Source organism: Vespula vulgaris, chromosome 2 (genome assembly GCF_905475345.1).
Source record: "Vespula vulgaris chromosome 2, iyVesVulg1.1, whole genome shotgun sequence".
Lineage (NCBI taxonomy): Eukaryota > Metazoa > Arthropoda > Insecta > Hymenoptera > Vespidae > Vespula > Vespula vulgaris.
Genome location: NC_066587.1, coordinates 7,859,070 through 7,883,543, shown reverse-complemented (window position 1 = coordinate 7,883,543; position 24,474 = coordinate 7,859,070). Strand labels below are relative to the sequence as shown.

The following is a 24,474-nucleotide window of genomic DNA, read 5'->3' as shown; positions in this document are numbered from 1 at the left end:
TCACGTTCGCACTCGTCACAACGCCCTTTAAATCGAGGTATTTCAGACGAATGTCGCGTACTCGAAGGAATTCACAAAATGTATTACTGTCTAGGCTAATTCAAGTGGTAGACATTCAAAAGGACAAGTCTCTCTCTCTCTCTCTCTCTCTCTCTCTCTCTCTCTCTCCGTTTCTCATATTCGTATTTCATCGACTAACGGAACTCACCAGGAAGAACGTATTATTCTCAACTTGATCCATCTAATCTCTACATATTACTCAGAGATCAGAGGAATGGTTAATTTCGTTGATAACTTTCTTTCACCAAGAATAAATTATACATTTGACGGTAACGAATTGGGAATAAGTTTGATTGGATTGCATTTGAGGAAGATCGATTTCTCGATTGATGTGAAACTCGGAATAAATCGACGAAGATTCACTCTCTATTTTCTCCTTTTTCCTATCCTTTTTCTTAATATATTCTTGATTCTATTTCTATCTCTATTCGCCTGCCTCCCTTTCTTTCTTTCTCTCTCTCTCTCTCTTTCTCATTCTCTCTTATTGTATTCTTCGGTCTTTTCATCTATCACTATCTATCACACTTTCTTTCTCGCCAGATTCCTCTCTGGCCTCTAACCCTCTATACCATCTCTTTTAAGCCTCCGTAGTAAAGACAAAAAGATGAAAAAGTAGGGTCGACGGTAATCCAAACTGGGACACTATGGATTCACTCGAAGCTTCGGTCTGAGGAGCTTCTCTCGAGCCACTTCCGTTCACGATCTCCGGAGGCGAAAACGTTTGAGAAAGGGGATAGGCTTTGCGGAAATTGGAAGTTTCTTCTTTCTCTTTGCCGTGGAGGAACAAGGTAAACCGTTTAAAAGGCGATGCGGAGACAGAAAGAGAGGGAGAGAGAAAGAAAGAAGCCAATAACCCGCGAGCGACTGGATTTTGCGGGCACAGGGGATTCCAGATGGAAAGAAGGAAACAGAAAGAGAGATCTCCTCGAAGTTGATTCGTCTTTCTATCAAGAGCGACGAATCAAGCGTGTTCTTGATGAACAGCTTAAACTATTCTTCACAAGTAATCATTTTCGTAAATCCTCCAGATTGTTCGAATTAATGTAATTAATATTCTTATTAAAATATGGTGCCAGAGTAAATAAGTATCAGTTTATATTCTTTTGATAATATTACTTGTGAATGCGATCAATCAGTAGGAAACTTTCTTAAAACTTCTATGATAGGCAACATCGATGTACAGATATGTAAATGTGTGTTGCCTACTATTAGGGGCTTAAGATATTAATCCAAACGAAATTATTGAGTTATATATATATAAATGATGTACTTCGTTATCCTGAGAAAGGTAGAATCATTTGTCCGTGATGATACATTCTTACGATATTTCACGGAGTACAAAGTTTCGTCGGGGATAAAAGAAAGGACCTTGACAGCTCACATAAGCGATAGCTCGAAGAAGACGTTAAGAAGATACGTAGTGGATAAGGAGGATGGGTAATCTTTCATGGCGCAGTCAGGATTCACAAGGGAGAAAGAGGAGGGGGAAAAAGAAAGAAATAAAGAAAAGGTGTATAGCGAATACCGAGCTTTTAAAATATATCTATATATCATGCAACGAGTATTATATGAAGTGGCACATATGAGAAAAATGAAGAAAGTGATAAAACACGAGAGGGTTTTTTACAATTTCCCTCTGTTTTATGAAGATTTCAATATATATATATATATATATATATATATATATATATATATATATATATATATATATATATATGTATATGTATATATATATGATATATGTGTATATACACATATACGTATATGTGTATATATATATATATGGACATAAATATGTGTGTGTATATGTATATTTTATATATATATATATACATATACTTCATTATTAACTAGGACACAGATTAATAATTTCCTCATATATATCATTTTTAATTAATCATTTGCCGCTCTACTTTATATTCCTTTCAAATTTGGAAATCGTTCCAAGTTAGTAATATAAATACACGAACTGTGAATTTATGAATCAGCATTTTATCAAATAATACGTCTTCATGATCATTTCTCGATCATTTTTCGAGTTTGACACTTTTCAATGATTTCCAATATAGGCGTTACAGATTATCAATGGAAATCTTCACTACTTGTCATCATTTACTTACAGAAAATCTCATTATTCTGACGTTGTCCAGAAATCATTTATGATGGAAAAGCTTCGAGTCGAACAGAACAAAGAGCACGCAGAAAATTTCTTATTGCTCGACAAGAAGATGGATGTATTTTTCTTTTACGACTATATTCGTATCTACATAGCTCTCTCTCTCTTTCTCTGTGTGTGTGAATATATATGAATATTACATGTATCAATATATATAGTGTGTAAATATGGATGATATACACCTATATATATATATATATATATGGATGATTCTACAAAAATAGAAATTGTTTGCTTTTTACTTATTATACTTTAATTATCATTTAATTGGATTATATTTTCAATACAAAGGAGGATAATAACTGTAAATACATAGGCAAATAATGAAAAACGGGCAAAGAGTAGCATATTTATTTTTAAAAATTATATTATAAAAAATTCTCAGTTTTCTGTTGTAATACAAATCCAGAATTTTTAGTTTTCTGTTGAATTACAAATCCCATTAAATTATAACAAATGATTACAAAATAATTTTAGAATTATATACAATTATATGTATAAATTATATATAAACGATCACGAATATGTCTTAAAACTAATTTACATTAGTCACTAATATCGACAACAGTTTTATTTATTTTATTAAATTCTATGTTATTGATAGATAACATTATTAAACTTTGTTCCAAGTTTTAATTCTCAATTCCCTGATATTAGAATCATTTGCATTATAATGCCATGTACGCTCTTAACGAAATAGCCACTTGAATCGAATGAATAAGTTTGAAGTGCAGTTAGTGCGCGTCATAAGTTTAGCGACGAGTCGTTATTTTTATTCATTCTATCTCGCTTGATCTGTTGAACATAGTTGATTTTTAATTGGTAAGTATTATTTTAAAACTTTATTGTTATTAATAACTTTCATTTAATCTAAATTATATATAAGTTTAACTTTCAAATTTTCTTCAACTATTTAAACCTCAATATAATTTAAACGAGATTTTTTAAATTTATAATACTTTTTTATACATTTATAATATATTTATAATATTTTTATAGATTTATAATATTTTTTAAGTTTTAAGATATTTTTAAATTTATGTGTACAAAATTATCCAGCCCCTGAGAGACAATGTAATAAATTGAGCATTAACGAGGGAATTGATAAATGTATATTAAAACGAATATATTTTTGTATTTATTCTTTGAAAAGATATAAATAAGTTCATTAAGGACAGTTAAAAAAATATATATACACATATATAAATAATATATATATATATATATATATATATATATATATATATATATATATGTAACATTCATTTATTTTTTTTATTTCTATATCAAAATTTATAAAATATAGTATATGTTTAACATATATATTTGATATATATTTATAATATAATTAATATTAGTTAAATATTCAAAATCAACTTTTAGCAAATTGTGATGCAATAAATTAGTTTTCGTAGTTTATTGGAAGCGATTCATTTCTTTTAGTTTCATACATATATATTTCCAACTTCAGAAATAACTTTGGCTATGTACGTTTATACGTGGTTCTGAAAGGAATTTTCTTGTGTCACATAAAATAGACGACGTGAATTTCCACTCTTTCCATCACACTAATGAATTGTCAGTTCTCTTTAACAAAAATTTATTGAAGTATATATTTGATAAAGTGGTTTGAGATATTTGACATTTGTTTGTAATAATCCTCCTCCAAACATTTTTGTGAATTCTATTTTAGCGAAATAAAAGCATTCTATTTTGAGAGAAATTGATGTAGGATGAACATATATTTTTTTTTTATTTTACGATAAATATGACATTTTAATATTATTTTTGTTGTATGTACGTGAACTTTTTTTATTTTCTAAAAATTTACAAAATTATGCGGCATTCAATTGAATCATCGATCAAATATTCAATCTAGCAAAATATAAAAAAAACCAATTCCCTGTTCCGGAATTATTTTGTTAAGAATAATAGTTAATTTACTTTTAAAATAACAGAACTAAAAATTATTTTCGTGTTAATTGCACAGGTTTTCTAATTATTCTCCTATGAAAGGGACAAACTTGAGATTATAAGTATAGAAGAATTTCTTTTTTTCTTTTTTCTGGTAAAAGAGATACGAGTTTTTATTTAAACTATAAAGTTTCAAATACTTACTCTTTAATTTTCTACTTATATTTCAGTTTCTCGAAAATCTTCTTAGTTCCCTAAGCATATTTAAAAAAAAAAAAATGTTCATAAACATTCAGATACATATTTTTTTCTAACATTAATAATACATTTCGTCGCATGTCATAAACCAGTTAAAATCCATCAAAAATATTGAAAGGGATGTGGACAAAAATACTATTAAATAATTCCTATTTTTGTAAAATCAGCTATATACAACGTATTTTATTTTTATGTATGCATAATATTATATATATATATATACACACGAATGAGTTGTGTATATACATATAAAAGTGTGTTTTTTTTTTTATGTATGTACAATATAAAATATTCGAACGGACGCTCGTTGTACATATATACACGCATAAATAAATACATACGTATATGTCTATAGAATATTACAAATGAACAGATACAGATATATGTATATGTGTTTTTGTATATAGGTACAAGACCAGCTTCCTCTCGCCACAACGTTAAAATCGTTTCACGTAGAAGCAAAACGTTTCCGCGCTTTATTACCACGAGCTATTGCGTGAGAGAGTCTGAGCTTGCACGTATGCGCAAGAAAGTCTACGCGGCCGGTCGTTGCTCTCGAGGAACGTACTACCGTACACGCGTTTAGATCAAAATGATGTCTGCCTCGTAAAGTGCACTTATCACGTGGGGAGATAGAGAGAGAGAGAGAGAGAGAGAGGGGAGGGGGAGAAAGAGTAAAAGGAAGATGAATTCTTAACCACTTCTTTCTCTCGATGCATTTTAATTCTCGCCTCGTAACGTCCCACTATGCTGATATATTTCTATTCCCAGGAGTAATAACTAATTTTTGTCGAGCTTTTTTTTTTCCCGTCTTTCTCTCCGGTAAATATTCCTCGTTAAAAAGCACGTGATACGTACTGCTTTTCGTTAAAGATCCGTCGTGAATTAATTTATTTTAAAACATTAATAAAAATCATTTTGAATAAGAAATTTTCTCGGAGTAGTTACGTAGTTAAAAAATATTATGAAATTTATTGCATGGTGGATAAAAATGAGTACGTATAAAAATAAAATTAAACGCGAATTAAGCGGTGAAATTTATTACAAAAAGGAAAAAAAGAAACAGAAGAATAAATACGAGAAAATTAATTGAGATAAAAAGATCAATACGTTGCGTATGGAAGGAATAAAAAAGAAAAAGAGATAAAGAGAAAGAGAGAGAGAGAGAGAGAGAGAGAGAGAGAGAGAAGGAGAGAGAGAAACGAAGAAGGAGAGAGAAGAAAATAAAAATGGCATATCATGGGACAGTGACTTTGAAAATATAGTCTATAACGATCATGTAATAAAAGAGTTTAATGAACCATCGAGACTATATAACCGGAATCTAATAAAATATATCTACTTTCTGTATCTTTAGGAACTCGTAGGTTTCACGTAAAGGGTAAAAGTTCCTGTTATTTTATGTCATTCGTCATAAAACGATAGGAAAAGAATAGAACTTGAAAGTGAGTACATCATTCGAATGATATCGTTCTAGTAAGGGAAAGTTTTATGATGCTTTGAAAAAGTTTTCACTACTCGATATTTATTAATACTCCGTTGTCAAATTAGGAAGAGGTTCGTAAATAGCCTTCTCTAAATCGATACAAAAATTTGCATACTCAATATCTCTCTCTCTCTCTCTCTCTCTCTCTATCTATCTATCTATCTATCTATCTATTTCTGTATCTATCTATCTCTCTCTCTCTCTCTCTCCCGTTTTCGTCCTCGCTCTTTTTTTGCGACTTAAGGTGAATTAAATCGAGCGAGACCGCTATAAACCGATACCACTACCCATAAAACATTCTGCAAACTGAATTCAAAATGGCGAACTTTTCGCAACGAAAGGTGACCGCGAGTTGCAGCTGCATACGAAGAAAGAACTACCCTTTAAAATGGTTTTCCTCTCTTGCAACTTTCTACGACCTCTCGTTGCGAGGATATTCGCTTGGAGGAATCGCGATTCCGAGAATTTATACGGACGGCGAATATCCACGAATGAATGGGAAGAACGCCTTCCGACGAGAAATGCGAGGATATCAAACCTGTCCACCGGGTTTTTCTTCCTCCATATACCTAAATTAATTCTACTATTTCGACAAATTTCGACAAATTTTATTGATGGGACAAACAAATTTTCGTTATTCACTGATACATATAATCGATCGATTGCCTGTTAAATAACTATTCATGTATATAGTTTATCGACGAATGTATTGATACGCGGCAGATGTTTTTTATAAAATAAATAATTAAAAATAAAATAAACATATCTACTGTGAAAGAAACGAGAGTAAAAATCTAAGGTAAAATTAAAATTCTAAAACGCGAATACAGAAGTGGTATTTATTTCGCTCGTGTCTCCTCGATACCGATCCTCGACGAGTTATTGGTCAAAACGCGTCCTAAAAACAAAAAACACAAACTAATATCATGTTCTATCGATTTACCAAAACCTCTTCATGCATTTATTTCGATGGAATCAAATACTTTATCTCTCTTTATTAGCTAAGAACAACTTACACTACTGAATATTGAAACTTTTATATTATTTAAAATTGAAAAGTTAACGAGATAGGTAAAAACTCAAGTAGTTTTAGATAATTTAATGAATTTTAAATAAAACAAACGGAAGGTAGAATACTTTCTTAATAACACAGAGAGAAACAAATGATTTTTTTATTATTCTTTAATTATGAAAGAAATTAAATCTTCATAACGAGTTAACAAGATAATTAAATGCTAATTTAATGAATCAAATAATCGTAAATTTTTTCTGTAGAATCCGTAAAATATAAAAGTAGAAACAGCTATTAACAAAACTTCAACACTTATTACTGTATGAAATATCTATTAACGTTTTTATTTTTGTAAGAAAGTAATACGAAGCAGATAAAACATCCCCAACGAATCTCGGATTATGATGAGCTCGTAGCACCGGATAAAGACATCCGTACTGAGTGTCATAAGTGATTCTTTTTCTCCTCGTGGTTAAAACTCGATTGTAGTATATTGTAATTCATTGATGAATAAAAGATTTGGACAATTAAACACAATTTAACAGAGAAAAAGATTAATCTTTACGTATTCCTTACGAAATCGCATCAATTTCTAGTTAGTCGATTTTAAAGAGAAATAATTCAATTCGAATGTTTGACATTTTAAATAGAAAAGAAGAAATAAATTGTTTTGCGCGAAAAAGCAACTTTCTTAGATCAGCTGAGTGACATCGGACGAACGGAGTCATGGTGTTGGTAGGGCACAAGGGATCGACTTTATGCGCGTTAATCGGATTTCCGAGAAAAGCTACTTCTTTCCTCGGCTATACCCTCGATAAATACATACAAATATATATATATATATATATATATATATATATATAACGTCAACCAAACTTTATTAATACTATTTGCAGCTATAGAAGTCCTGCTTTTCGATAAAATATGCAGTCTGAAGTGTTCACATAAAAAGTCATTCGCAATCGAGCTCATGTAAAAAAACAACTGTATGGTGTATTTCATAAATGAATCCTGAGCTCCTGAAAACAGTCTACTTCCTTTGAGCATACTCAAAATTTCGCTATGCTTGTTCGCAACAATATATGTTATAAATATATGTATATCGTCACTGAAGATGAGCTTAACGCCTTTCTTATGCGTTTCGCAGAAAGCACTGAAGCATTACGTACGATACTTTACGAGCTGAGCCCGTAAAAGTGCTTCTCCTATGAAAAACGTGAAGCTGATACAAGAAGTATGAAACATTCTTCCATGAGAAAAAACTGACTATACTCGCACATGTGTTGAGCTTTAAATCGCTTTCTTCAAAGCTTTCTCGAGTTGCCTATACGCGATGCATAATTCGGACTATAGCGATCCAGAAGTAGAATTAAAAAGTAAAGATGGTCAAACGAAACTATTAAACCATGTATTCTCCTCATCCTTTTCCTCAATTTTATCAGTATTCATCTAAAAAAGAGGAATATTTTTAATACTTTGATAAGAATTTTATACATTTTATACTATCAGTCATGGAATTTACTTTATCTCAAAAATTATTGATTACAATTATTAATATAAAATGTTAAATACCTCAGCTTTTATTTTACATTATTATTTAGTTATTTGCATTATATAAAATTTTCTTTTCGTTGGCATACGACTTATAATACATTATAAAGTAATATTTATATTTTATTTAATTTTATTTAATCCACTCTGTGGAACTCAATGTTATCTCTCTTCAAAAGAAAACTTCTTCTATTACAAGAGACCATCATAACGTTGAAATTATTTAACTCCAGTTATTAAAAGATTCTATTGCCTACATAAACTTTGTAAAAACAGATCAAATAAAACATTACAAAGAGATCATAAATTTGATATCAACTGTAACGATTGTAACATAGTTAATAAAACACACTTTTATGAAAAATATTTCTCACCACTGAGAAAGTATCTAATCGCTTATTGTATCTGTTCATGGTCTCTCTGAATTCATACGTACGGAAGTGGCAAGAATAAAGTTAAATTAATGTGGCTCTGGCGCGAACTCGTCCCTTGGTTGCTGACTGAGACAGAGATAGACAAAGAGAGAGAGAGAGAGAGAGAGAGAGAGAGAGAGAGAGAGAGCGAGAGAGAAAGAGAGAGAGAGAAAGAGTGAGGACGGAAAGGGAGGGTTACGCTATACGTTTCCGTTGCATCAAAACCGGACGTTACGCAGACGGGGAGCAGTTAACGTCTACAACGGCAGCAATGTCGCCGCGGGTGACTATTCAACGAACATCCTCCCCTATAGGGTGTTTCCCTGTGAGATTAAATAAACGACGCGTATGTATATCTTCTCTCCCGAGAATATAATGGAAATGCACGCTCAAGATTCTCCCTTCGTCCATCTTATTTACTCGCTTAATTATAACGAACGATATATCTCTGTCTATCTCTTTCTCTCTTTATCTTTAGCGATCTTCACGTTTCAACGAAACTCTCTGTATAACTCTAACTACGATAAGCTTCAAATAAAATTTGCATGCTAAATGTTTCAGTCAAACGAGAACTACGCTTGATTAGATATATTTGTATAATTTTATACGAGTGCCATCCGTAAACTGTTAATAAGTTAATTTATTTATCAAAAATACACATGTTTTATATAGATATATATATGTATAAAATTTAATATGTTTATTACGTACTTAAATGGTTGATAAATCTAAAGTTCAATTTAATTAACGGCTACTTTATTCAGAATAATGTACTCAAAAGAATTACAATTACACGGTACAATTAATTTTGTTTTCCAGATGAAGCTCGTAAACACGAGAGAGTAAAGGGAGCTGCGATCACGGATATGACGATACGATGATGCGAGATCCGCAAAGACGGAAACGAGCTGCTGGGAGTCGGCGAAGCCTGACTCTTATAATTCAGGCTCTGCTGATACAAAATCTCAGTGTACTAAGAGCTATAGGACAAACATCGGAATGTCCACCAACGGAATCCATACCAGGTTGTCCTTGCTATAATTTCCAGGATGGTCTCTTTCTCGAATGCTCTGGCGCCACGGAGGAGACCCTACGGAGTACTTTGCAAGCTGTTATAACGGCGACTGGTAAGAACGTAATTTAATTATAAGAGAAAATCGTCGGTGAGACGAGCTTAGAGAAATATTGAAAAAATCAATAGAAATTTTACTAAATCTTACGTGATGTAAACGATGATTACACGATCAAAATTTCTCGTCGCAGTTTGATAACATGATCGATACATATATCTAATGATATTGTAACGAAATCGAATAATCTTGAAAATCTATTCCCGTCAAAGATAAAAATGCAGAAAGAAAGAAGAACAATTTCCTTTCGAATCTTTTCAGGAGCAGATACGATAATACAGTCCTTGAGCGTCTACGAATTGGATAAAAGCATCGAGATATTGAAAGAAGGCTGCTTTCCGGCGGAAACACAAATAAGACATTTGCAAATATCGCATTCGTCGTTGAAAGAGATCAGCGAGGACGCCTTTTCTAATCTGAGGAAAAGTTTAGAATCTCTAGCTCTTTTGTCCGGACGTTTGACACACGTACCACAGAAAGCGTTGTCCGATTTAAAAAAACTCGATGCCCTTCACCTTGAATCAAATTTGATTCAAGATCTCTCTTCGTACTGTTTCTATGGTCTGAAATTATTGAAATTGAGTTTAAAGAGCAATCAAATCTTGAAGATATCGGAATACGCGTTCGCCGGACTGGAGGACAGTCTAAGCGATCTGGACCTAGCCGAGAATAAGCTCAAGTTATTTCCGATGGCACCACTTAGGAGACTCGAAAGCTTGGCCTCTCTTCGACTTTCCTATAACGAAATCTCTGAATTACCGGACGATGGTTACAGTCTCCTTGGTTCCTTACTGATTCTCGATCTGAGTAGCAATAATTTTGAAAAATTGTCAGAGAATTGTTTCAGACCTTGTCCAATATTACATACTCTTTCCCTTTACTACAACTCCATCGAAGCAATTCACAAAGATGCTTTTATATCATTGAAAGACTTGGAATCGATAGACCTAAGTCACAATAAAATAGTTTTTCTCGACGTGACTACTTTTAAAAGCAACGAGAGACTTCGCACGATCGATCTCAGTCACAATCATATCCATTATATAGGCGGAGTATTCGCGAGGCTACCAGAATTGAGAGAACTTTATCTCGCGGAAAATAATATTCTCGAAATTCCTGGAGACGCGTTCGCCGGCAGTGTCAGTCTCGCGGTGGTTTATCTTCAACAAAATGCTATCAGGAGAATCGACGCGAAGGGTTTAGCCAGTCTGACTCAACTGGCACAATTGCATCTAAGTAACAATTACATCGAAAAGGTACCGCGAGATTTTCTCGATCATTGTGAAAATCTTTCGTCATTGTCTTTGGATGGCAACAAAATTCGTGAACTTCAACCGGGCACTTTCGTTAAGTTGCATCAATTAAGGGAATTGAGACTGCAGGACAATCAAATAACCGAAGTGAAAAGAGGAGTATTTTCGCCGTTACCCTCTTTGCTCGAGCTTCATCTACAGAACAACGCGATCACGGATATGGAGACTGGCGCGTTGAGAACATTGAATAGTCTTCAACACGTTAACTTGCAAGGAAATCAGCTGACGATGCTCGGCGACGTCTTTCAGCTATCCGCTTCCGAATCCTCATCCGGTGGGAGTTCTCTGGTGTCGATTCAATTGGACAGCAATGCTCTGGCCGTGTTGCACAACGATTCTCTACGCGGACAGGCTTCCGTTAGAATTATGTGGCTCGGTCATAATAAATTAACACACTTGCAAGCTCCTCTCTTCCGAGACTTGCTCTTGGTCGAACGACTGTACTTAACGAATAACTCCATATCTAAGATCGAAGATTCCGCGTTCCAACCGATGCAAGCACTGAAATTCCTCGAGCTAAGTATGAATAAGCTCGGTCATGTAACTGCACGCACCTTCTCCGAACTTCACAAGCTCGAGGAATTGTATCTCCAGGACAATGGACTCCGTAGATTGGATCCTTACGCTCTGACGGCTCTGAAAAAATTACGAGTGTTGGATTTGGCGAATAATCATCTCGCCGTACTACAAGACACTATGTTTCAAGAGGATCTACCGATAGAAACGCTCAATTTGAAGAATTGCTCTATAACGAGCGTAGAAAGCGGCGTCTTCGGTGGTCTCCTGAATTTGTCTTACCTCAATTTGGAAGATAATTTGATAACCGCCGGCGCTCTTATTCGTCTCCACGCGCCAGGACTTCGAACGTTGCTCGCCTCCGGGAATAATTTCAGTCACATCATGGAACACAGTCTGAACGGCCTGCCTTCCCTTCAGGAGCTCATCATCGACGATGCACAAATATCGAAATTACCCGAGACTATTTTCCTTTTTAATAGAAATTTGGCACGGCTGCATCTCAATCGGAATCTTCTCAGAGCTCTACCACCTGGCATCTTCGACAGATTGTTATCGCTCCGTGAGATTCGTTTAGATCGCAACCGGTTTCTGGACATTCCCTATTCCGCATTGGCAAACGCACTCAACCTCGAAATACTCACATTATCCAACAATGAGATAGTTAATGTGGACGTGGCCAGCTTTGTTAGTTTAAAGTATTTGAGAGAATTGGACTTGAGCCACAATCGGATAGACACAATGTCTGGCTTTGCCATAGCCAATCTATCCCACTTGCTCTCCGTGGATCTCAGTCACAATTACTTAAACGCTTTACCTGCTAACTTCTTCGCACATTCGTCGATGTTACGACGCGTCAACCTATCGGAAAATAAATTCCGACAAATACCAGCGGTCGCTCTATCCGGACAAAATCTCCCCGGTCTCGCCTGGCTGAATCTAACAAGAAATCCGCTCAATAGAATCCACGATCTACCCTCGGAGGCTATGTATCCGATCCTACAAGAGATTCACATATCTGGTACCAATCTGAGCATCGTCACGTCACAAGATTTCGAAGCTTTTCCGGCTCTTCAACATCTCTTTCTAGGTCAAAATTGCATCCTAAGAGTATCGCCAGGAGCATTTCGTAGCCTACCAAATCTATTGACCCTCCATCTAGGTATGAACAGCCTAGAGATTTTACCGAAAGAGAGGCTCCAAGGTATGGAGCATCTGCGAATACTGAATCTCACGCACAATCGATTAAAGGAACTCGAGGAATTTCCAAAGGATCTTAAGTCTCTTCAGGTACTGGACCTATCCTACAACCAGATCGGTATCGTTGGCAAAGTGACGTTCAAGAATTTAATTAGCCTGGTCGAGCTGCATCTCTATGGTAACTGGATAAACGCGATCTCCAGCGAAGCATTTAAGCCTTTGAAGAAACTACGGCTTCTCGATCTAAGTAGAAATTACTTGGAGAACCTTCCGCTGAACGCTTTCCGACCTCTCGAGACACAAATACGAAGTCTTCGAGCCGAAGGTAACTTGAGGTCTTATAAATTAACATGTATACAGTTCTATTCCTCTTTCTCCTCGGTGTTATCCTCAAATATTAGACTCTCCGTGATTACATTTACCGCGAAGGTTATTGACGTTTGACAAGTACCAAGTAAACCAATTAATTTCAAAGAAAATTTCCTGAAATTGTAATTTATTAAGTAATTTTTTATAAACGGTTTATATTTTTTAATACTTAGAAGAATTGCAAGAATTATCAAGTCGTTAACGGTACGGTACCATCAATTAACTTTTTACTTTAGTTCTTATTGTCAAATTGATCAAATTTTATGAATTTAAACAAAAATTATAAACTCTTTAGATTCTTTAGATTGATTTCTCCCGATCTTTTGTTTTTTTCTTGTTAATTTCGTAAATTATACAAGGAATCTAATGTTTCTTTATACTCTACACTGTATCTATATTCTAGAAATCTTCGGAAACATGTGCATTCTCATTGTTTATAAAAACTTAATTAATAAGCTACAATTTCACAAAGTCTTGTTTGAAATTGATTGGCGTACGAATACTTTCTACACCTGTTATAACTACTAACAAAAATTCTTATCATTGACGGATAAGAACTCGATTAACTAATTGCAATGCTAGTTATAACGGTAATCATAACAATAAGTGTCCTCTTCTAACATATTCCTGAGTGTATCCGATTTCTTTCAATAAAACGTTCACGCGAATTTCTAAACACAGTGTCCAAAACATTTATATGTATAAATCGACTATCGATCCAAGCGAAGTCGCTGCCGGTTGTATTCGCAATCCAATCATATCGCCGGTCACGTACCGTCGTCTCGAATCGATACCCAGCATTACGACAATCAAACAAGCCCGGCTTTACTGTCCTACCCCATCCTCTTATCAAAGTTTGCCGGCTAATCTCCCATCGAGCTTTAAGACCTAACAGACGTTCTCTCTAATCTCTTCCACGAAATCTCCGAACACCTGACACCTACTCTCTTTACGAATCATCCCGATTTTTACCTCTCCACTATCAATCCGAGTATCGATTGAAATAAGATGATAAATCTGATCGAGTCTAACCTTCACAGAAAATCCCTTACATTGCGGATGCGAGTCACAGGAGTTGTGGGAATGGCTGAGGGATCATCAAAAGTTGGTCGGTGGAGTAGGTCGCGGTCGCGGCCGTGGAAGAAACGGTGTCGGAGTGGGTGACGTCGAGGGTGGTTTACTGAAATGTGAGCAGCCACCGGAGCTTCGTGGACTCGTCTTTCTCGATCTCGACCCTCATGCTTTTTGTTCCGCTCCTCTTGTCCTCAAACTTGCGATACAGGACATACAGCCTTTCTCGGTGTTGGTATCGTGGCAAAGCAGAAATCATTCGGGACTTCATGGTTATCAAGTGGCCTATCATGCATTGGATAATGTCGCCGAGGTGAGTGTTAGTTTCTTTCTAAACTTACAAATTCCACAAATGCAAATGAAAAACTGTGACAGAATCGGAGATTAATCGTTGAATTACAGGTACGTGGTAAATTATTAGATCCAAAAGCACGCTCGGTGAAACTGACAAAGCTGTCATCGGACACTCGATACCTGATCTGCGTATTAGGTCTCGGTAGTTGGGGTACACCGATCCCAGAGGATATCGGTGCCTGGCAGTGGAATTCCTCTCATGACGATTTAATCGAAGGATCAACGTTACCGGTTATGTCCGACTCACCAACAAGTCGATGTACCGAGGTTAGAACGTTGGATGCTCCGGATTCGATAGTCGGTGATGGTACCATGAACGATAGAGGAGGTCTCGCTAGTATTCTAACGAGACGCTTGGGTTTGATAGTCGGTAGCTGCATGGGATTCGTTGTCTTTATAGTGTTAATCTCAGTATTAGGTTACATGAAGATGAAGAAGCAAAGGGCTGCCATTAAGAGGGATCAACCGATAGCCTCAAACCCACCGGAGTACATGTCCTACAGGCACTTTTCCTTGCAAAGCGGCGATCGAGCAGAGAATCCATGTCCCAGCTTTATCAGCAACATCGGCACCACACCTTTGAACTCGTAGCACAAGCCGAACGAGTCTCGCAAGCACGAATCTCGCGAGCACGATATTGAGATGAAGAGCGTTTCGACATACACAGGTATCTTCGGCTAACTTATTCGCTATCGAAATAACGACGACCGTCCAAACGTCGAGTAGTCGAGGATATCGGCCCGCTCGGAAAACGAATCTCGGGAAGAATCTGCTTCTGATCGGTGCGTAAAACATGGACGTTTTTTCATCGTGGCACGTTATACAAACAAAAAGAAAAACGGACGAGTATATATGTTTCTTTTTCGAGATGTCGCAAAATGTTCGTTTTTCGAAACTCGCCAATAAATTCGAATCCGGACATCGAACTTTCTCATCTACGCGAAAATCAACGTAGAACCATGAACGATTTATCACCACAGAAGATTCTTACGATGCTCGTAAAACTTCTTCTTCTCTCTTCTATTTCTTGTTTTTTTTTTATTTCTTTTTTTCTCTCTTGTTCTTCTTTTTTACATCCTTCAACTCGGACGCTGCCTGGTTAAACTAACTGTGCCAAAAAGGGATCGGAAACTTGCTACTTGCTTTTCTTCCAATCCTTCGAAATCCTCTAAGATCGACCAATCGACAAAGGAGGAAACTTTAAGACGAAGACTTTTGAAATAAATAGACAGAGAAACGCGATAATAGTTAAAGAAGATCGATCGTCCTTCGATCGTTCATATTTACTACCAAGCAACAACGCAACGACTTCCATAAAACTTCGAATCGCTTGCGCGCGAAGACTGATTTTTTAAGTGGTTTATTCGATTCTCGTCACTACAATACTTCCCGTCTTACGATTTTAAATCTCATCGGTGTACGATATGAAGGAAAGAAATCATTGTAAATAAAATCAAATGAAATAAATGAAAAATAAAGAGAAGAAAACAAAGGAAAATGCGACTTAACGATTGTTCGTACAAACGTGTATATCTAACGAAAAGAAAAACATAAATTAATAAATAAATAAATAAATAAATAATTAAGTAACAAGAAATTCCGTTTCCATAGTGCTGCGAAAGCAATATTACACTTATTCATAACGATAGTTCTTATGAACAGCACTAACGGCGAAATAAAGGAGGTATGTTCGGTTCCGGACACACGGAAAAACACTTTAGAATTAAAGAATTGTCAAAGTTCATGTGTGATTCCTGCCAAACGAAAAAGAAAGAGAGGAAGAGTGAGAGATCAGACGTAATCAATCAATTGCCAAAACTGTTGACTGTGTACGAAAGCGTTACGAAGAATCAGTATATTGTATATAGATAGAGAATATGTATACACTTAACAATTCTTTATTATAGTCTAGGCTTTCGTTTAATAAAAATTCGTCAAAACTAACGATCAAGCTTTTCTTCTTATAATACCTTACTGAAAAAATACTTTTGATTCTGCTGAAAAAAAGAAACAAAAAAGAAAAGAAAAATAAAAGAAAATAATAATATCTCATCTCAAGACGATATCTATTGAAAATACAATCGTCCTAAGATAACGACAACGCACAAGTACTTTTCGTTTCTAAGCCAAAATGTATTATCGGTAAAACGTTTAACATTTACCGTTCGCCATGCGGAAACCAAATGGAATTTCCAAGCGAATTGGCAGCGATCCGTTGAGCCATCTCGTACGACTAATTAATTAATTATAATGGAAGCTTAGCCGGGCCAGCTTAGAGCGAGTTTGCGGTTCGCTTAGGTCTCGTAATTAACTTGGGGTCGAGCGATTCTATCCCTGAACGTCAATCAGTTTCGACCTGGCACATCGAAAACAAAATCAGTCGGCTCTAGGATGTACTGTGAAGCTCTATGTACATACATACGTATATATGTAGGTATTTAAATAGATAGATACGGAAAATACTGACTGACTGAGGTAAGTAGTATTGATTTTGAAAGAATTCACTCTGATTATTTAATAAATCTGTAGAAAGAATAATATATACATTATTATAAAAATATAATTATAATAACTATTTCAGTAAGAACATAGGTAGAGTAAATCATCGTTAATTACTTAATCTCCGAGGTAGGAGAAAATGTTCTTTCTTCTTTTCTTTTTCTTCTTATTTTTTTTTAACCGAGTTCCGAAGTAGAGGATTTCCTCGTTGTATAAAGCATCTCGCGAAGCCCGGAAAGAACGGGGGAACTCGCGTGGCGACCGCGATTGCAATTACAAGTCGTAATTAATTCCGTGGGCTTCGCTCAGACTGTCGCGTGCTGTCGAGGTGAAGATGGAGGACAAGAGAAAGGGAGAAGGAGGGAGGGAGGGAGAGAGAGAGAGAGAGACGGAAATAAGTGCTCCCCCTTGTAATCCAGAAGTACCAGTGTGCCGCTAGAACGGCTCGTTTCTGTTATTTCGTAATTAAACGCTCGACTCAATCGACGAAAATTAGCAATTACACGAAATAGTCCAGAGGAACAAAGGGAGAGATAGGAAATGGCTTGTCTCGTTCTTTATTCTCCTTCAAACCTAATTATTATTTTATAAAATTTTAAAACTAAATTTACATTATACGGAAGAATATGATAATTTTCATTTCTTTTTTCTTGTATTGAATATTTTTCCAATTAATACTAATCTTAGTTACGTACTATAAAAATTACGTTTTAATAAAAATAAAATAAATGTGATCACAAGTTAATTGATATAAAGAAAGTTAAAGTGAAGCAGAACTAAAATTAATTTTAAAGCTTCTCTTTAGACTTTGGTCTTATGCAACGTTCATTCTGCTACGATTTGATTGACAATCGAACAAAACAAAATATACGAAGCATAAAAAAAAACAAAAACATAGCCGTCATATCGTCATGCAAACATTCATGATAGACATGTGTCTAAATATTTTCCAATATCTCTCTCTCTCTCTTTCTCTCTCTCTCTCTCTCTCTGTTTCTTCCTTCTTTTTCTAATTGTTCCAGAGGAATAAAGAATTAATCGAAAATAAAAATAAGAACAACAAAAAAGTCATCAATATTTTTCAATCATTTTATTATATGTTACTAAATATCCTTAGCTGATACCATTACTCGAAATGAACACTATCAATCAAACTCATGCTTCCAAAGTTATCCAACTAGATCTCTATAGAATTCCATGAAGTATCTCCATAATCTTCCTATTCATATTGCCATTCGTAAATCAATTAAACTTGTATGATTTTGTTGATACGATTTCGTTCGAATTAACTATTCCACTTAATTTATAAACCATTTCTACTTAATCCTATTGTTATATTTTGTTTTCTTATACACACTTCTTTATAATTTTATAAAAGGATTTTTGAATAATTTACAGAATTATAATTGTTAATAAAGAAATTAATTTATCGCTTTAAAGAATGATAAAAGAAGGAAATGAGCGCGTGTGTACATACCGTAAATGTCTCGGTAGATGTTTGTATATCGCGAAATAGAATGGCGGGGTGGTTGCTGAGGTAGGGTAGTAGTTATAGCTAGTACTTTACAGCCAAGGAAGACTCTGTGTAGAAGCAATTTTATTAAAGTCCGTATCCGCATCTAGCCATAAAGGCTCTTTCTCTCTCTCTCTTCCTCTCTTTCTCTCTCTTTCTCTCTTGTTTTCCATCTTTGTATACTTTGCTACTCGTCTTTCGACTTCGTTGAAGGAGTCCACCTACCGAATATTCTCTCTCTCTCTCTCTCTCTCTCTTTTCGCACGTGTATTCACGAACACCAGAGTAATATACGTTGAATTTCTCGACATGGGACATACACAAAGAACGAGAAAGGCTTGCTTACCATGCTCAAGCGATGCACTTGCAGACTAGGAAATTATGCGAGCAACCGAGTTCTCCGTTTTTCCTTGCACTACCCTTCCTTCCGTCTCCTCGACTTCACGACTATTCTCTTTCGCGGTGTCTGACGTTCCTAAAACTTGTATGGAATGTCCTCGCTTAGAAAGCTACTATATTTCCACATTTTGCAAAACGATTGGCTCAATAACTTTTTGGTAATAAGAACGAGAAAAAGAAAGAGAAAATAAAGAAAAGAGAAAACGAAGAATAATGGAATGCTTTGAAAAAAAAAAATTATTGACGTTCGATTATTAACTATTTCTGAACGAACAAATAGAAAAAAGAGAGATGAAAGATAAATCGAACGAAATTATATGTGGCAACGAAAATATATAGATATAATATAGTAACTCTTTATAAACGCCATTTAACTTCAAAATAACACACTCGTAACAAAGTATCTATAATTTTAATTTTTTCAAATATTAATTTATTATTGAATTTTCAAAATGTTAATTAATAGTTCATATTCGGAAATTATTATTATTATTATTAACAAACGTTATTGTTACTATATATAAAAAGAAAAACTAAACTCTTTAATTTTTCTCTTTAGTTACGCGCTCTTTACAAACGCGTAACTTTTTAAAAATTTAACTAATTAGAAGGATTATTTTACTAGATGACGCGTAAAAAAAAATTGTTGAAAAAACAGCGAAAAAAAAAGTAAAGATTGCTTTTCACAACTTTTTTATTTGAGGCTATAATAAAAATTTAAACAACATATTTCAAAGATTTATTTCTGTAATATACATAATAAAACTTTCATTATCTACTATATATAAATTATAAATTATATTTTTATAAAGTCATTATATACTAAATAATAATAATTTTATAAAGTTATTATCTATTAAATATATATCTATATAATACTGAATGGTATGACAGATATAAACTATAATCTTTATATGTGATTTGAAATTATTCAGAGATTCAGAGATTCTCGAAAACGTCGAATATTTTTCTTTACCTTTCTTCCTTTTTTTCAACGAGTCTCTCGACAAGTAGTACTTAACGGTATGACGTGACTCACCCCTGTAAAGTCGGAAAATCAGTGTCCATCGAGAAAAGGTGAAATAGGATAGAAAGACGCCGCTTAAAATGCTCCCGCGCAAGTCGTAATCTCATTTGGAATGATTCCATTCTCTCGGGTTGATCCTCCCAGGGACGGGGAAAGTGGTCTAGGAGCGAGAAATGCCATCGTGAAGAGGCGATAGAACCATCCTTGCGTGAGAAGAACCGATCCGGAATCAAAGGAACGGATGGAAACTGCTTTTTCATCGCTCCTACTCCAACTTTTATTGTACATAAATCATAATCTCGATCCATTTTCTTCGATATCGAGAGGCACCGCCTAGATGACACGATCGATTCGAGAGAAGTATTTATTTTACTCATCTGAACGAGTACGCTTGAAAAAAATGGAAATATACCATTTTACGCTGTTAAATCTATCAGGTTTATATGAATTCACGATCGATTAGTCGGAAATTGTAATCTTTCGCATTCAATGGGGATAAGCGTGCTTGTAAAACGCAATACTTGCTCAAAATACTAACAATTGTAACAACAAAAATGATAATAAAAAAATGTTTAAACAATTTCTCATCGTTCGTTCGTTCGTTCGTTCGTTCGTTCGTTCGTTCGTTCGTTCGTTCGTTCGTTCGTTCGTTCGTACGTTCATTCGTTTGTTCATTTGTTTGTTCAATAAAATACCATTGGAAAGAGACGACATAACGTTGGTTATTTATTTTCCTAAAAGCCACGAGCCAACGTATTACATAGGAATTTTACCAATGACGTATAATTAATATTTACTCACTGTCCATTGGGAAATGAGTATACTGAAAGGGAGGTGGTGGTTATTGTATACACGGAGACGCAGAGAAAATCAAAAATTTTGCAAAATACAATTAATGCCGGTACGTTCTAGTACTCTCGTAGTAGCCACTACTAACACCAATACAAGCCTTGCATATTTCGATGCGTTCGTTCAAGTTAAACAATTGTGACCCATAATAATAACGAATGATAATCCGATAAATCTTCGACGCTTCTGGCGTTCGGGAAACGCAAAGTAAATCGGTATTCCCTTTACGATATCACGTGCATCGATAACAACATTAATTATTAATTTTAATCGAGCAACGTTTATCGCTTCGTTCGTTTCTGCATGTTAGTCCAGTACCGATTTCTCGCCGTTTACGAAGCAATACGACAATTCATTAAAGTAATTCGCACGAAAACAGAACACACCGTTCCATTAACGACCGCCAACTTCTCGGACCATTTATCATGGTAATGAACTAAATTCATTCGATTTTGCTCATGCAAATCAATACCATTCATTACCAAACTTTCCACATTCTTTTCTTATTTTTTGTTTTACGATTACGATAACCTCGCTGTATTAGTATCATCTAACTCAATAACAATTTTATCTTCGATCTTTTTCGTCTATTCGAGAGCCGATTCTGAACTATTTCAAAAGGACGTATGTGCATACATACCATGCGTTATATATCTTGATTCTATAGGTATATCGTATTTTCGGAACAATTCGAAAAGGTACGAAAGAACGCCAGACTTTATTAAAGTTACGCAACTCGTACGTTCTCACCTCGTGCATGTCATCGGAAAAATTTGTCGTAACGTTCAACTACGCTTTAATAACTCGGACACGGTTTAGCAATTCCGCGCGCGACATAGCACGAAATATTATATTTACCTGCAACCTTCCGAAAGTCTATATACATATATACATACATACATACATACATACATACATATATATATATATATATATATATATATATATATAATATAGTCATACATACATATATATATACCTTCGGAAAGTCTATATTTATATTTATATATATATATATATATATATATATATATATATATATATATATATACACATATAGTCTTTCGGAACATGTGTGTGTGTGTGTGTGTGTGTGACGCATAGAGAGTGTTTACCTGCAACGGCAGGATGAATAATTTTACGAGCGCGCCGAGTGCATTTAATCCATTTTCATCAGCGACGCTACAAAATTACATATCTTCCTGGTGCGATAACAATATCGATGATTTTCATTGAAACGAAAATTCGAACGAGTCTCCAGAGGCAATGCTGATGAGGTGGATAGTTATATAAGCAAGAGAGGGAGAGAGAGAGAGAGAGAGAGAGAGAGAGAGAGAGAAAGATGACCCGTGATTGCCAAAATGTGCTATAACGGCCGATACGAGCGTGCTAAATCGCCTAGAAAATTTTCACCCTACCTAAGGACATCGTCATTACGATCAACGTAACATGAAAAATGATCGTTTCTCGTGATTAAAACCGTGCAGACAAAAAAAATACAAAGAAGAGATACCAATTTTCAAGACAAAAAAGATGATAAAAAATATCTAATTCATTCGTAATTTTATTCGTATAAAAAAAAAGGAGCATGAGTTGGAACGATTTCTAACGGAATACAATGTCCTGGAGGGTTGACTCGGTGGCATAGAAATTCGATCGTGATTTATTAGATCACGCGATAGCACTCAATCTCAATCTACGATTCAACTAGAACGAATCCCTCGTTTAAAGTCGTACTTCCCTCATTCGAAAAGATCGAGAAAGAGATGGTACGTACTCCGTGTCTCATTCTAATTTATGCACGACGTGTATTTGAAATAACGACGCCGCTTAACGAAGCCAGTCCCACTTTTCTCGAAGGAGAACTCTCAGACATCCTTTCTATAGGGGCAACCACCCTCGAAGCAAACGAGCAACTACCACCCTCGAAGTAAGCGGGCAGACCCTAACCAAGTCACCTTGGCTTTTCGAAGAGAGGAAAATACGCATACCGTGACGTTCTGAGTTGAATAAAAGGTTTGAGTTTTCGTGTGTATACCTTTTTGTGTGTATGTGTGTTATACCTGCTCGTATAGAATATCGTAACAAAACCGCACGTTAGAGAAAACGAGAAAGAGAGAAAGAGTTCTCGGCTGTGTGCCAGTTTCTTAAAGAAAAATGGAGGAAACGCCGTTGACAAGCAGCGACCCGTCCATCGATGAAATTCTCCTTTGCTTTTTCCTTTATCGTTCTTCCACCATTTCCCAAATGGTAAGCCATGTTTCTTGATGTCTCTTCGATTGATTCGAAACGAATTCTGAGTTATCGAAGAGGAAGTTATATGCACGTGGTTCACGTAAATACTATTTTAGTCAGGAACACCTGTAAATTATCGTTACTTTCTTTTTCTTTAATTCTTCTCAGAAATGTTCTATGATGATCTTATGCGATATTGCACATTTTTAAAGAATTATTAATTGTACAACAGAATGGTATGGATTTTATCAAATCCTCGCGAGAATTTTGAACAAAGAAAAAATGATTAAAAAAAAGTTCATTCGTTTAAAAAACAAACGAAATAAAAGAAGAAAAATATTTCTCGTAGACGAGATCTTGAGAATAGGTGTAAGTAGTTTCGACGTAACAAAATTGCATGAAATGACACGTGTCTACGTTTCTTTTCTCAATAGTAAACACTAACTTTCTGCCCTTTCATTTTGTTTTTCTCTTCTTGCAAAAACTCTTTTTTCTCAAACATACTTCTCCTTTGCATTACTATTCTAGACAAAGAGAAACAAAGAAATAAGAGAAGAAGAGGAAATGAGAGATAGAAAGAGAACGAAAAGCAGAATTTCTCGTTATAAGCATTCATTTCGTATCCACATAAACCACAGGGAATTCGCAAAGGCGAAAGAACACACAAATCGCATTTCTGTTAAGCGAAACAGAACACGTTTATGTATGTCCATCCATTGTACGCTTCTATTAACGACGAGAAAATTTCAAATTGCTAAAAACAAGGCGATAGAAGTAATAATGAAGAAGATTTCATTTCTTTCTCTCTTTCTCTCTCTCTTTCACTCTTTTCTTACTTTTCCATTTTTTCTTGTTCCTTATATCTTACTTTTTTTATTTCCTTATTAGCTGTCTATGAGAAGTAAACTCGTTGTACAAAAAAAGTAATTATCACTTATTGTTTAAATTAAAATGTTAGTAAAAATTATAGCATATTCGTAAATCTCAAACATTTTAGAATATATTGATATTAGAACGACATAAAAAAAATTAAAGAAGAGAGAAATACAAATATTCATTTAAAAATAATTGTGGACGATATTGCAGATAAAGTATAATATTTATAAATTTCTGAATATATTCTTTTCTT

At 34.8% G+C, this 24,474-nt stretch overlaps 1 protein-coding gene across 10 annotated transcripts in view; it reads left to right on the top strand.

Moving 5' to 3' along the window:
* LOC127072599 (chaoptin-like) overlaps nucleotides 1–16,767 on the top strand; it is a 68,296-nt gene extending 51,529 nt beyond the window's left edge. For 8 of the 10 annotated variants that reach the window (XM_051013121.1, XM_051013119.1, XM_051013118.1 and 5 more), the window contains 4 exons: nucleotides 9,690–9,997; nucleotides 10,262–13,354; nucleotides 14,439–14,788; nucleotides 14,872–16,767. In XM_051013121.1, coding sequence (XP_050869078.1) covers nucleotides 9,748–9,997; nucleotides 10,262–13,354; nucleotides 14,439–14,788; nucleotides 14,872–15,414 — 4,236 coding nt within the window. In that variant the 5' untranslated portion in view covers nucleotides 9,690–9,747 and the 3' untranslated portion in view covers nucleotides 15,415–16,767. Of the gene's footprint in view, nucleotides 1–9,006; nucleotides 9,217–9,689; nucleotides 9,998–10,261; nucleotides 13,355–14,438; nucleotides 14,789–14,871 lie in introns of those variants that run through there. The other 2 variants (XM_051013123.1, XM_051013124.1) reach the window with 2 other exon arrangements.
* The last annotated feature ends 7,707 nt before the right edge of the window (nucleotides 16,768–24,474 follow it).